Source organism: Oncorhynchus kisutch, unplaced genomic scaffold (genome assembly GCF_002021735.2).
Source record: "Oncorhynchus kisutch isolate 150728-3 unplaced genomic scaffold, Okis_V2 scaffold1392, whole genome shotgun sequence".
Classification (NCBI taxonomy): domain Eukaryota; kingdom Metazoa; phylum Chordata; class Actinopteri; order Salmoniformes; family Salmonidae; genus Oncorhynchus; species Oncorhynchus kisutch.
Genome location: NW_022263337.1, coordinates 13,372 through 28,201, shown reverse-complemented (window position 1 = coordinate 28,201; position 14,830 = coordinate 13,372). Strand labels below are relative to the sequence as shown.

The 14,830-nt window shown below is 42.4% G+C and overlaps 1 protein-coding gene across 1 annotated transcript; it reads left to right on the top strand.

Annotated features, from left to right (window-relative positions):
- The first annotated feature begins 7,247 nt into the window (after positions 1-7,247).
- Positions 7,248-13,185, top strand: LOC116366210 (piggyBac transposable element-derived protein 4-like). The gene is made up of 2 exons (XM_031818447.1): positions 7,248-7,360; positions 11,055-13,185. Exons 1-2 carry the CDS (start codon positions 7,275-7,277, stop codon positions 12,799-12,801), a joined length of 1,833 nt encoding a protein of 610 aa, XP_031674307.1. The 5' UTR covers positions 7,248-7,274; the 3' UTR covers positions 12,802-13,185.
- Positions 13,186-14,830: the final 1,645 nt, after the last annotated feature.

Genomic DNA, 14,830 nt, shown 5'->3' with positions numbered 1-14,830 from the left:
GGTCCCACAGTTTATAGCGCAAGTCAGAGCAAAAACCAAGCCATGAAGTCGAAGGAATTGTCCGTAGAGCGCCGGCACAGATATGGGGAAGGGAGACAACAACAAAAAATATGCCGCATTGAAGTTCCCAAAGAACACAGTGGCTACCATCGTTCTTAAAAGGAAAAGTTTGGAACCACCAAGGCTCTTCCTAGAGCTGGCCGCCTGGCCAAACTGCGCAATCAGGGGAGAAGGGCCTTGGTCTGGGAGGTTACCAAGAACCTGATGGTCACTCTGACAGAGATCTAGAGTTCCTCTGTGGAGATGGGAGACACCAACACTTGCCTAAATAGCCCATATGCCACCATAGGAAGTGTTATGTGTTGTTCGCGATGAGCCTTGGTCAATTTAACTCAAGAGTATGCCACCCTATTCTATCTGTTACCTTTTTTAAATATTTTTTTTTCACCTTTATTTAACCAGGTAGGCTAGTTGAGAACAAGTTCTCATTTACAACTGCGACCTGGCCAAGATAAAGCATAGCAGTGTGAACAGACAACACAGAGTTAAGCATGGAGTAAACAATTAACAAGTCAATAACACAGTAGAAAAAAAGAGTCTATATACATACCTAATCCCGCCTAATAGGCAGGCCAATCCTGGAGGAAAGTATTGGCTGTAAGAAGTAAGAACATAACATCTGGTTATTTTTAAATGACTTCTTATGACATTGCTTGAACATTGTAATTCATATTTTCCAATTTGCGTTACCCACTCCAGTCAGCAGATGGCGATATGAATTTTTCAGGTGATGCTTCTTACGTGACGTATAATCTAGTGGACGGGACAGGAGGCTTCTTCAACAGCGACAAAAGGCTTCTGATTGAACCACGTTGTGCTTTGCTAGCAAACCTAAAACCGAAACATTGGAGCTCTTTAGACCAATCTTGTGTATATTACTCTTAGTGATTTCAACATAATTCTGTTTACATATCTACTGGTTAATTTAAACGTAATTTGCTTGTTAAATTAGCAAATGTGTTACATTGATATGTGACGACCCTCCCACTCTGTCTGCCGTATTCTGTCTGTTCTTGTTTCCTTATTAGGATGCCGGTGGGTGGAGTTGGGAGGGTCGTCAGCTTCATGGGAAACACCTGGGCCATGTGTCTCCCAGGATAAATAGACCTCTTCCACATTCATGGAAGAGACTCTCTCCATGCAGACACCTTTGTAGATTGTGTTGTGGTTCTTGGTGGCATGTTTGTTTGTTTGTTTGTTTGTTTGCTTTGGCACCTTTCAACACCCTGCATTATCACATTCATGCATGTAAAACACTCACTTACACTACTGATTACTGATTACTGATTACAGACACCATTGTATATTTTCCTTAGTTGCTTTAGTTAATAAATATATATTTTGTTACTCCTTATCTCCACGTTGTCTCCCTTTGTTACGGGCGTTGAGCCGGTTCGTGACAAGTGGGAGCTCATCCGGGATCTTTGAACTATTGGTTTGGGAGACCGTGGAGGTATGTGTTTGGTTTGCATATTGAGTTTGATAGGCCCAGTATTGGTTGCCTTTGTTGTTTGGTTTGTGTGCTGCGTTGGAGAGAGAATGGTTAGTTTCCAGGCCCTGCCTAGCCTGGAAACTCTTGTTCTACTTTCTGTTGGGAAGTCAGTCTGAGGAGGTGAGTAAATCGGCTGTGTACCTCAGGAGATTTGTGTAGGGTAGTGGAACTTGCTACCCGGAGCTATAGCCTTTTTCCCCTGATAGGCTTAGCGACGTGTTTAAATTTTGGACATGTTGGGCATGGTTAAATGTTTGTTATTTTTGTGTGGTGTCTGTGGACTGAGCAGTTGTCTCGGGGGCACATCCGTGGCTTGGTGGAGTTTGCCAGCATGCTGGGGAGTTCTATTTCCTTGCCAGCGGGCTACAGTGCGTAAATACCCACCGCAAATCTGCACGAAGACTAGGGTTGAGTTATTGTAGGTTTTGGGGAAGCTCCGTATCTCATCTCTCTTCTGTGGTGCTCAGGGTGATTGTCATTTCTCTGGTTGTGGTCTGATGTGCTCAGCAGAGGGGTTGAGCAAGATTATTTACTTATGACTATGGTGTCTCATGTATACAAGTTCATTCGCTTTCCATCAGAGGACCTGTTAGAATTATGTACTAAAGAACAGCCGTTGAAGATCGCTGAACACTACAAGGTTAAATGATTGAAATTAGTGAAATTCTGTTTCGTTGGCAGTGACTATGAATCGTTGGAAGTGACTATGAATCGTTGGGAGTTGTAAAAATTAAGAAGGACCCTGATGTTCTTTTCGTTGGAGTTTGTAGCTGTTGGTCTTTTGTGCCATGTTTCTGAATGTTTACGTGACTGACCATTGTTTCGGGTTGTCATGTTCTATCTTTCCTGTCTGTTCCCTCCTGGTCTTGTGTTCTTCCCTCTTAAATATTGCTTCCTATGCACAAAGGTTGCTGAGGTCTGGGGAGGAGGTTGGTTGGTGCAGGTGGAGGTGTGAACACATAACCCCTCATAATGTCTGTTCCTCCTGGTCGTGTTCTTTCCTCTTAAATATTGCTTCCTATGCACAAAGGTTGCTGAGGTCTGGGGAGGAGGTTGGTTGGTGCAGGTGGAGGTGTGAACACATAACCCCTCATAATGTCTGTTCCCTCCTGGTCGTGTTCTTCTTTCCTCTTAAATATTGCTTCCTATGCACAAAGGTTGCTGAGGTCTGGGGAGGAGGTTGGTTGGTGCAGGTGGAGGTGTGAACACATAACCCCTCATAATGTCTGTTCCCTCCTGGTCGTGTTCTTCTTTCCTCTTAAATATTGCTTCCTATGCACAAAGGTTGCTGAGGTCTGGGGAGGAGGTTGGTTGGTGCAGGTGGAGGTGTGAACACATAACCCCTCATAATGTCTGTTCCCTCCTGGTCGTGTTCTTCTTTCCTCTTAAATATTGCTTCCTATGCACAAAGGTTGCTGAGGTCTGGGGAGGAGGAGGTTGGTTGGTGGAGGTGTGAACACATAACCCCTCGTCAATTTGGGACGCAGAGGCTGTGTCAATTTGGGACGCAGAGGCTGTGTCAATTTGGGACGCAGAGGCTGTGTCAATTTGGGACGCAGAGGCTGTGTCAATTTGGGACGCAGAGGCTGTGTCAATTTGGGACGCAGAGGCTGTGTCAATTTGGGACGCAGAGGCTGTGTCAATTTGGGACGCAGAGGCTGTGTCAATTTGGGACGCAGAGGCTGTGTCAATTTGGGACGCAGAGGCTGTGTCAATTTGGGACGCAGAGGCTGTGTCAATTTGGGACGCAGAGGCTGTGTCAATTTGGGACGCAGAGGCTGTGTCAATTTGGGACGCAGAGGCTGTGTCAATTTGGGACGCAGAGGCTGTGTCAATTTGGGACGCAGAGGCTGTGTCAATTTGGGACGCAGAGGCTGTGTCAATTTGGGACGCAGAGGCTGTGTCAATTTGGGACGCAGAGGCTGTGTCAATTTGGGACGCAGAGGCTGTGTCAATTTGGGACGCAGAGGCTGTGTCAATTTGGGACGCAGAGGCTGTGTCAATTTGGGACGCAGAGGCTGTGTCAATTTGGGACGCAGAGGCTGTGTCAATTTGGGACGCAGAGGCTGTGTCAATTTGGGACGCAGAGGCTGTGTCAATTTGGGACGCAGAGGCTGTGTCAATTTGGGACGCAGAGGCTGTGTCATTGGGACGCAGAGGCTGTGTCAATTTGGGACGCAGAGGCTGTGTCAATTTGGGACGCAGAGGCTGTGTCAATTTGGGACGCAGAGGCTGGTATGATGTTCCGGGGTCCTTGTTGGTCCCCGGTTTTATGGGGGGGAATGTGACGACCCTCCCACTCTGTCTGCCGTATTCTGTCTGTTCTTGTTTCCTTATTAGGATGCCGGTGGGTGGAGTTGGGAGGGTCGTCAGCTTCATGGGAAACACCTGGGCCATGTGTCTCCCAGGATAAATAGACCTCTTCCACATTCATGGAAGAGACTCTCTCCATGCAGACACCTTTGTAGATTGTGTTGTGGTTCTTGGTGGCATGTTTGTTTGTTTGTTTGTTTGTTTGTTTGCTTTGGCACCTTTCAACACCCTGCATTATCACATTCATGCATGTAAAACACTCACTTACACTACTGATTACTGATTACTGATTACAGACACCATTGTATATTTTCCTTAGTTGCTTTAGTTAATAAATATATATTTTGTTACTCCTTATCTCCACGTTGTCTCCCTTTGTTACGGGCGTTGAGCCGGTTCGTGACAGATACTGCACTAGGCTAATCTCCCGGAGCATAAACTCACTAATCTAGACGGAGAAAGAAACTGGTGAAAGGAGGCAAAGAAGCTTGAATAATGAATAAGGAGGCTATCACATTGAAACAAGAGGATGATATTACAGTGAAAGAGGAATATGGGAACGAGGTTGTCAAAGTGGAAAAAGAGGTAGAAGCTTTCAGAATCAAAAAGGAGGAAGATGCCGTAAAATTGAAAGAGGAGGAAGACCCTTTTGGAGTAAAAGAGGAGGATATCTCAATAAAAGAGGAAGACGTTTTGGGAGTGAAAAATGAGACTGAAGATCCGATTACCACCAGTGAGTACTGTCTTAAAAACGGGCACAAACTATGCAGTTGTTTTTAAAGGGGCATTATACTGAAGTTCTACACTTGAATATGTTGTTCAGTACTGTAGGAATTGTTTATTAAGTGGCAATCTGCCATTGGTACATATATTTTTGGAACTTCAAAGATGGATTTATTGAATTCTCTATGTGGTCTATATTAAAGTGCACTTATTCTAGTATAGCCGGGTTTTAAAATATAATATACACTGCATTTCTACTTAAAATATCAAGTGGACGCAAAATGCACCCATTTTGTGGAACGGCCCTTTTACATTTGCATCACAGTGGTGGGAAAAGTACGCAAGTAAAAGTGAGTCACCCAGTAAAATACTACTTGAGTAAAAGTTAAAATATACTGAAGTATCAAAAGTATATAAATCATTTCAAATTCCTTATATTAAGCAAACCAGATGGTGCCATTTTCTTGTTTATTTTATTGACGGATAGCCAGGGACACACTCCAACTCTCTGACCATCTACAATTGAAATGTGTGTTTAGTGAGTCCACCAGATCAGAGGCAGTAATGATTACCAGGGATGTTCTCTTGATTAGTGAGTGAATTGGACCATTTTCCTGTCCTGCTAAGCCTTTGAAATGTAATGAGTACTTTTGGGTGTCAGGGAAATGTATGGAGTAAAAAGTACATTTTCTTTATGTATGTAGTGAAGTAAAAGTACAATTAGTCAAAAATAGTAAAGTACAGATTCCCTGGAAAGCTACTTAAATAGTACTTATAAGTATTTTTTACTTAAGTACTTTACACCACTGATCACACACAATATAAAAAAACCACAATTAAAGTGTCTAATTTAGTCCCCTTTTAGATATGTATTCATTCCTCCTGTAAGACTCTGTGATTGCAATAGATGTTGATAAGTTTACCATATTTTTGATGTTCTCATTCACACAGGAGACAGACATGACTATTGTGGATCCTCTGGGGAGCCTCAACAACATCCTGATGCTGATGAAGCAGAGAAGAGTCTCTCCAGATCAGAACACCAGATGGTACAGCCTGGTTTGGTCTAACATACAGCTTGCTCTCAGGGTCTGGTCTGGGCTTCTGTAAAGCACTTTTTCAACAGTGACATCAGCATCCATAATGATATGCGTCTGTGTCCCCTCTTTATGGTTACCAGGACAACGCTAGCCCCTCCTCCCTCCCCGAGTCCCCATTTCGTACCTCTTCCGGTAGCACCTTACTGCTGGGTAGGAAGAGGTTGTCTGTGCTGCTGGTGGACTGCAGGAAAACAATGGGGCTGAGTGGAACTGTGAGAGGAGGAGAAGAGAAGAAAGGATCAGATTTGACTCAAAGTAAGTGCTGTAGTTTAGTTTGAACAAATATAATAGATCTTCCCACTGGTATCTGTTACCAGGACAACCAGCAGAGTTCTGTTAGTTGACATGAAGATGGACTAGTATCTTTTACCAGTGGGGCTGTCCCCGACTAATACAAATCTTGTTTGACTTAGCCACCTGTTCTTTTCACCAATCAATTGGTGCAAATGTTAAACATGTATTTCTATATATACACTACCGTTGAAAAGTTTGGGGTCACTTAGAAATGTCCTTGTTTTTGAAAGATTATTTTTTTTTTGGTCCATTTTAAAATAACATCGACAATCAAAGCCACAAATGCTGATGCTCCAGATACTCAACTAGTCTAAAGGAGGCCAGTTTTATTGCTTCTTTAATCAGAACAACAGTTTTCAGCTGTGCTAATATAATTGCATAAGCGTTTTCTAATGTTCGATTCGCATTTTAAAATGATAAACTTGGATTAGCTAACACAACGTGCCATTGGAACACAGGACTGATGGTTGCTGATAATGGGCCTCTGTAGATAATAATGGGCCTCTGTGTAGATAATAATGGGCCTCTCTGTAGATAATAATGGGCCTCTAGATAATAATGGGCCTCTCTGTAGATAATAATGGGCCTCTGTAGATAATAATGGGCCTCTGTAGATAATAATGGGCCTCTGTAGATAATAATGGCCCTCTATGTAGATAATCAGCCATTTTCCGCTACACCATTAGCAATGTCTACACCGTATGATAAATGTAATGTTGTTTTAACTGACAAAAGGACATGTATATCCTAACACGATCCGTGTTGTAAACAGCATTCTGCATGAATTACGACTCTTTCAACTTGCAACAAAACAATTTTATGAAATCAAATTTTGTTAGCAATCAAACGTAGCTTAACACGGTCAAGTTCGGTTTCTGTGCAATCCTCAGACACTCTAGAAGGCAACCAAACATGTTTCATAATTCTACATTACGTATTGGCTATACAAGACCTGAATTAGCCCATGAAGGTTCTTGGACCAATGACCACCTATCGTTTTGAAACCTAGCTAGATAGCCAATGAGCTGGGATTTCCAGCAGTATGTGAACGCTGTTTGTAGGACAAACAGCCATCATGCTAGAGCTGTGCACAACAGAGTTCATTCTCTGGTGAAAGGAAACCAGATGCACGGTAGTTTACGTTTCACAGCAGTTCGTTCTCTTCTACAGACTTCTCAAGTCTGAAAAAGTTAAACATGGTTACTAAGAGTGGAAAAGCTCAATCTCAGTCCAAGTATAATCATTTTGATGATATTATTGCAGAAATTGACCAGGAGAGTGACACAGAAGGAATGGATGAGGACTCTGTGAGCGACCAGAGTTTTGATTCCAGCGCGGAAGAAATGTTTTTGGAAGGAGAAGATCCACTTTTTGATCAGTAAGTAAAACAAGTTTTTACTTCTCATGCTAATGCAGTTGTTTAAATGGTTGCATATTTGTTTATATATATATATATACACACACACACACACACACACACACACACACACACACACACACACACACACACACACACACACACACAGTCAGAGTTTACATACACTTAGTTTGGAGTCCTTAAAACTTGTTTTTCAACCACTCCACAAATGTCTTGTTAACCTCTCTGGTACAAGTGCGTCCCACCTCGACAACAGCCAGTGAAATTGCAGGGCGCCAGATTAAAAACAACAGAAATCCCATAATTAAAATTCCTCAAACATACAAGTATTATACACCATTTTAAAGATAAACTTGTTGTAAATCCAGCCATATTGTCCTGTTTCAAATAGGCTTTATGGCGAAAGCACACCAAACAATTGTTAGGTCAGCCCCTAGCCACAGAACTATATAGCCATTTTCCAACCAAGGAGAGGTGTCACAAAAGTCAAAAAATAGCGATTAAAATTAATCACTTACCTCTGATCATCTGGTGGCACTCCCAGGTCTCCATGTTAAACAATAAATGTTTGTTTTGTTCGATAATGTCCCTCTTTATCACCAAAAACCCCCTTTTCGTTCGCGCGTTTAGTCCAGTAATCTGAATGCACAAGGTACAAATTCCAGACAAAAAGTTTTTTTTAAAGTACAATAAAAGTTTGTAGAAACAGGTCAAACTGTAGTATGATCTCAAATAAGGACGCGCGACAACGAGGTTCTAGCTCCAGCCTGTTTATTAACCTGACCCTCGCATGTCCTACATAGGTACGGATACCCCCAAGGGACATCCTACTACATCTTCCCCTCTGCCATGAACAAGAACTCAACATGCATAACCACTGAAGCATAACTGAAATGCAATTTGGAAACCAGTATTATTCTCTAACATGCTAATTCCCATCCTGAACCCGTATGAAAGCATTCAATCACACAGTATGAACATTAACTTAGGTACAGTCTCTTTTTGCTGGGTATGTTCCCCAGCAGTATGTTTTCTCCACGTAAAATAGTCTTTCAGCCACTGGTGGCTTCACATCCCTTTCTGGGTGCGCTTTTGGCTCTGTGAGCATTCTCTCTCCTTCACCCTCTATGTGCATTTTCTGTGGCCTCAGTCTGTGTGGCTGGTAGATCTGGAAGAGTTCTGAGGTGTGTTTTGTTCCTTCTTAGCTCTTCTGAGCCTGTGTCCACCACATAGGAGCGTGGGGCATCCGCTTTCCTCAGCACTATTGCTGGTGTCTTTGAGTTTGGCTAAGAAAAAAAAACAAAAATTCATTCACTACAACGCCAAACTTTTTTCCAAATTAACTCCATAATATCGACAGAAACATGGCAAACGTTGTTTAGAATCATCCTCAAGGTGTTTTTCACATCTATTCGATGATAAATCCTTCGTGGCAGTTGGGTTTCTCCTCAATAGCAAACGGAAAAGTACTGCAGCTGGAGATTACGCAATAATTGCAACGGAGGACACCAAGCGACCACCTGGGAAATGTTGTCTCTTAGGGTCAATCTTCCAATGATATGCCTACAAATACGTCACAATGCTGCAGACACCTTGGGGAAAACGTGGAAAAGGTAAGCTGACTCCTAGCTCCTCCACAGCCATATAAGGAGTCATTGCCATGAGGCGGTTTCAAAAAATGCGGCACTTCCTGATTGTATTTTTATCTGGTTTTTTTCTGTAACATCAGTTCTGTGGTACTCACAGACAATATCTTTGCAGTTTTGGAAACGTCAGAGTGTTTTCTTTCCAAAGCTGTCAATTATATGCATAGTCAAGCATCTTTTCGTGACAAAATATCTTGTTTAAAACGGGAACGTTTTTCATCCAAAAATTAAAAGAGCGCCCCCTATATCGAAGATGTTAAGAGGTTAATAACCTCTTTAGGCTATGTGGGGTTAGCGTCCCGCATAGGCTAACATCTGGTGAAATAGCATAGCGCAAAGATACTAAATGCATAATTCGTAATATTAAACGTTCTTGTAAATATATGTATCTAACATCTCAAATCTTCCTCTTAATCCAACCACAGTGTCAGATTTTTTAAATGCTTTCGGCGAAAGCAATCTTACGATAATCTGACGACAGCGCGCCACACACAAGTATTACTAGCATTTTCCAACCAAGCATTAGCGCCAGAAATGGCACTCAAATAATCATTTACCTTTGAAGATCTTCTTCTTTTGGCAATACAAAAGGTCCAATCTTCACAATAAATGGTTTTGTTCGATTAAATCCATTTTTATAGCCTAAAACGACACATTTTGTAAAAGGCTTGTGTCATGAATTCCGTATCCTTCAACTTTCAACGATACATTCGATGCAATTTGTCACACAGCATTGACGTTTATCTAGTCATGGTTGGTTTCATTGAAATCCTCTGTTTGTTAGTAACACAACCATACTTGATGATTCTTTTTATGGGCGTACTGATTTGAACACAGCAAACAATGACCTCATTGCGCGCCAATGATATCACCAGTGCTTCTTTGAATGACTGTGGGCAGAAATAATCACCACTGATCCTCTTGAAATCTCGCTTGGTAGACAGCCAATGGGCTGAGGTAAATGGAATTATCTATTGTTTATACCCGGGAAGACCAGCTCTTGAATGAAATTCGAGCGTAACGCAGCCATTCGCCATTGGAATTTCCACCAGAAGGAGCCATTTTCTTTGCGCGAAGCAGTAATGAGTCAAGATTATTTTATTGAAGGAATTATGACGAGTAAATCTGGGAAAGCAAAGGCAAAGTCCAGGTATACAGATCTACATGATATTATTGACGAGATTTAAAGAGAAAGTGACACAGAAGTTCAAGAAGATCTATCGGATTGTGTGTCAAGTTTGGACAGTCAATCTGAGGACATGTTTCTGTATGGTGAGGATGCCATTCTTGATTGGATTGTAATTCTCATGCCGTTGTTTGAAATATTTGACGTGTGTATATATATTCAGGAATGGAATGTTTGTTGAGGTGCCACATGGCTTTCCCTTTGGGTGTCTGTCTGTAAATATTATGTATTTTATCTAAACATGGAATGTTTGTTGAGGTGCCACATGGCTTTCCCTTTGGGTGTGTGTCTGTAAATATTATGTATTTTATCTAAACATGGAATGTTTGTTGAGGTGCCACATGGCTTTCCCTTTGGGTGTGTGTCTGTAAATATTATGTATTTTATCTAAACATGGAATGTTTGTTGAGGTGCCACATGGCTTTCCCTTTGGGTGTGTGTCTGTAAATATTATGTATTTTATCTAAACATGGAATGTTTGTTGAGGTGCCACATGGCTTTCCCTTTGGGTGTGTGTCTGTAAATATTATGTATTTTATCTAAACATGGAATGTTTGTTGAGGTGCCACATGGCTTTCCCTTTGGGTGTGTGTCTGTAAATATTATGTATTTTATCTAAACATGGAATGTTTGTTGAGGTGCCACATGGCTTTCCCTTTGGGTGTGTGTCTGTAAATATTATGTATTTTATCTAAACATGGAATGTTTGTTGAGGTGCCACATGGCTTTCCCTTTGGGTGTGTGTCTGTAAATATTATGTATTTTAAACTAAATCTAAACATGGAACGGAACAGAACCTCACCTGAGTGATTTACGTTCCCTACTCTAATATAATCTGTGTTTCTGTGTCTTTATTTCACAGTCCCTCCGATTCTGATTGGGAGCCCCCACTGCCAAGGTGCCCATCCCCGACAGGAGCTGGATCATCTAGCCGGACCCCTGCTGTCTCCGGCTCCACACCTACCCCCGCCCTGCCAGGTGGGAAGTCTGTGACAAAGAAGTGGAGGTGGGGAAGAGCTAAACCTGCAATCAGAGAGGAGGAGGGTCGTTGGCACTCTGTGCTGGAGGAGGATGTGTTGCCTACACCTCCAGTATTCAGACCGAAGAGGCCACCAGGTCCTCAGCTGGACATGACCTCCAAGTACAGCCCCATGCAACTTTTTCAGCTGTTTTTCACCTCGGCAGTTGTTAATTCCCTGGTGTCGAACACTAATAAGTACGGAGCTAAGAAGCAGGCAGGGAAGAAAGAGGGATGGAAGCCCATTTCCATGTCAGATCTTTTTTGTTTCATGTCAATGGTCATGTACATGGGTCTTGTGAAGCTAAAAACCCTGAAAGACTACTGGAAAACTGCTCCCCTCTATCAACTGCCTTTCCCATCCACTGTCATATCATGCAAAAGGTTTCTGACAATCTCACAGGCACTTCATATCAGTGACCCAGAAGTTGATGAGGACAATGAGAAGATGAGAGGCACAGCAAGGTTTGATAGGCTGTGCAAAATAAAACCTCTCTACACCAGCATTGTTGAGGCTTGCAAAACCTATTTTCAGCCTGCCCAGAACATTTCCATCGATGAGAGGATGGTAGCTTCAAAAGCCAGAATTGGCCTAAAACACTACATGCGTAACAAACCAACTAAATGGGGTTACAAACTGTTTGTTTTGGCTGATTCTACGTGTGCATACACGTGCAATTTTTTTGTTTATGAGGGGAAGAGCAGTTTTGCGACTGGTAAGGGATTTAGCTATGACTCCGTTATGCAGTTATTAGATTTTCAGCTGCTAGGGAAGGGCTACAAACTGTTTGTGGATAACTTCTACACAAGCCCTACCCTGTTCACAGACCTGAGGAAGCGGGATGTGTGGGCCTGTGGCACCATTCGGACCAACAGAGTGGGCTTCCCGAAAACAAAGGTGAATGACATGCCTAAGCGGGCTGAGCGGGGTACCATGAGATGGATCCGTGAAGATGGCCTGCTCTTTGTGAAGTGGATGGACACCAGAGAGGTGGCGATGTGCTCCACTATCCACAAGTCCTTCAGTGGAGATCACGGCGTCAGGCGTGTGAAGGATGCTACTGGGGCATGGACCACCAAAAATGTCCCCATTCCTGCAGCCATCAAGGACTACAACAAGAGCATGGGAGGTGTGCGCCTATCATATGCGCTGATAGGATACTACAATGTTCTCCACAAGACAATGAAATGGTACAAGACATTTTTCTATCATTTCATTGACATTGCTGTGGTGAATGCCTTCATCCTCCAGAAGGAAATGGCTAAGAGCTGTGGACAGCCCCCCATCTCACAGCTAGCCTTCAGAGAGCTGCTCATCCAGGAGCTTGCTAGCTACAGCAGGACCATTGTAGCACCTTCTGTCCCCTCTACGTCTGTCCCCTCTGCTCCAACTAGTAGTGTTCACCTGCCCAGATTCATCTCTGCAGACATGAATGTGCCTCAGGGCAAAAAGGGCACAGTAGGGAGACGTCATTGTGTTCTGTGTCACAGGAAATGCCCCATCACCTGCACCAGCTGTTCAGTAACCCTCTGCTTTACAGCAGAAAGAGACTGCTATTGGACATGGCATCAGAAGAACAATATTGTGTAGAGGACTGAGGGTCTTCACAATATTATACATTGAATGTGCGTAAATAGTTACCCTTGTTATTTAAAACATTTTCAAATGTTCATTTTTTTTTTGGGGGGGGGGTGGTATGTTAGAATGGCATTTGAGTGTTTTGTATATAGTAATTTACTTCAAAATGTATCACTGTACCAATTCGGCCACTTGGGTACATTTGGGCAACTTGTGTGGGACACCTGGGTGACTATATGCTCAATGTCATGTAGCTCACTCATTCCTGAAGATATCTTTCTGAAACTTTTTTCAAATACTGTTGCCATCTTATGTTCTCCATTCAAACCACCCCATCTGTATGTTTGGATGTTATTGTTTCAGTTGAAAGATGATGCAGCAACAATAAAAACAGAAAACGTATGTTTATTTCCTTGTATTTTCTTCTACCAGATCTATGGTGTTATATTCTCCTACATTCAATTCACATTTACACAACCTTCAGAGTGTTTTCTTTCAAATGGTACCAAGAATGTGCATATCCTTGCTTCTGGGCCTGAGCTACAGGCTGTTAGATTAGGGTATGTCTTCAGGCGGAAATTGCACAAAGTAACCCGAAGAGGTTTTTAATAAGGTACGGTAGGTTGAAAGGTTGGTCAGTTGGTTGGTAGGGTCTGTCAGCTGACAGACAGAGAAGATACATGGTAAAGGAGAGACTATGAGTAAGAAAGTGATCATAGCAACAGAGGACATGGTGTCAGCAGCAGCACTCTACAAAACCTCAAATGTTGCATCACTTCCGGTGGGCCTCAGAGAGACACATCTGGATGGCCTCAAATCTTCCCTTGGACAGATGTAAATGAGCTGTTGGCTAAATCTGGTGCTACGCATCACTTCTGAGACTTCTGACACCATTGAAATCAGTAGACATGAAAATTACCAGCACTCTGACTCTGTCCTGCACCAGGAGAGTCTAATGGAGGAGAATCTAGAGAGAGAAAGATTTGTCCATTGCATGAACAGTTACAATTGATTTCCATCCAGCATTATAGGATTTAATCTCACAGCACATTAGTTGTAATGTCTGAGATGAGAGATTCATCATACCTGCTCTTGATGAAGAGTGACCACTGATATCTCCAGATGTCAGGATGTTGTAGAGACGTTTGTGAGGGTTGTGGAGGTGTTTGGGGATGTTGAGGTTTGGGAGGGTTGTGAAGGTGTTTGGGGATGTTGGGAGGGTTGTGAAGGTGTTTGTTGGATGTTGTAGAGAGGTTTGGGAGGGTTGTGAAGGTGTTTGTTGGGGATGTTGTAGAGAGGTATGGGAGGGTTGTGAATGTGTTTGTTGGGGATGTTGTAGAGAGGTTTGGGAGGGTTGTGAAGGTGTTTGTTGGGGATGTTGTAGAGAGGTTTGGGAGGGTTGTGAAGGTGTTTGTTGGGGATGTTGTAGAGAGGTTTGGGAGGGTTGTGAAGGTGTTTGTTGGGGATGTTGTAGAGAGGTTTGGGAGGGTTGTGAAGGTGTTTGTTGGGGATGTTGTAGAGAGGTTTGGGAGGGTTGTGAAAGTGTGTTCTCTATGTTGATCATCGGAACTCATTTGAAGGTAACCTATACACACAAATGGAAGTACGGAGGTAGTTTTGTGCCCCCAAAAATAAGGGGTTAAATATATGTAAAACCATATAAAACATTACCTGAGCTTTCTTATTTCGCCTAGATATAGGACAGACACTTCAAAACCTGATTACTTATATATTTTTTTCCAGTTATTAAATGTGTTTTTCAATGCATTTCTATGGGCAATATTAGTAAAGCCCAAATTCAATATTTGATTTAAATATATATATATAAATATATATTCAGTACCAGTCAAAAGTTTGGACACACCTACTCATTGCAGGGGTTTTCTTTATTTGAACTTTTCTACATTACCAAGAGTGTTGCAAAGCTGTCATCAAGGCAAAGGGTGGCTACTTTGAAGACTCTCAAACATAAAATATATTTAGATTTGATTAACACTTTTTTGCTTCCTACATGATTCTATATGTGTTATTTCATAGTTTT

What these genes read in the sequence shown, in the direction of transcription:
- LOC116366210 (XM_031818447.1), top strand. Translation starts at nt 7,275, where the DNA reads ATGGATGAGGACTCTGTGAGCGACCAGAGTTTTGATTCCAGCGCGGAA. An exon ending in GAAGATCCACTTTTTGATCA is followed by an intron (nt 7,361 to 11,054) that starts GTAAGTAAAACA and finishes TTTATTTCACAG; the next exon opens with TCCCTCCGATTCTGATTGGG.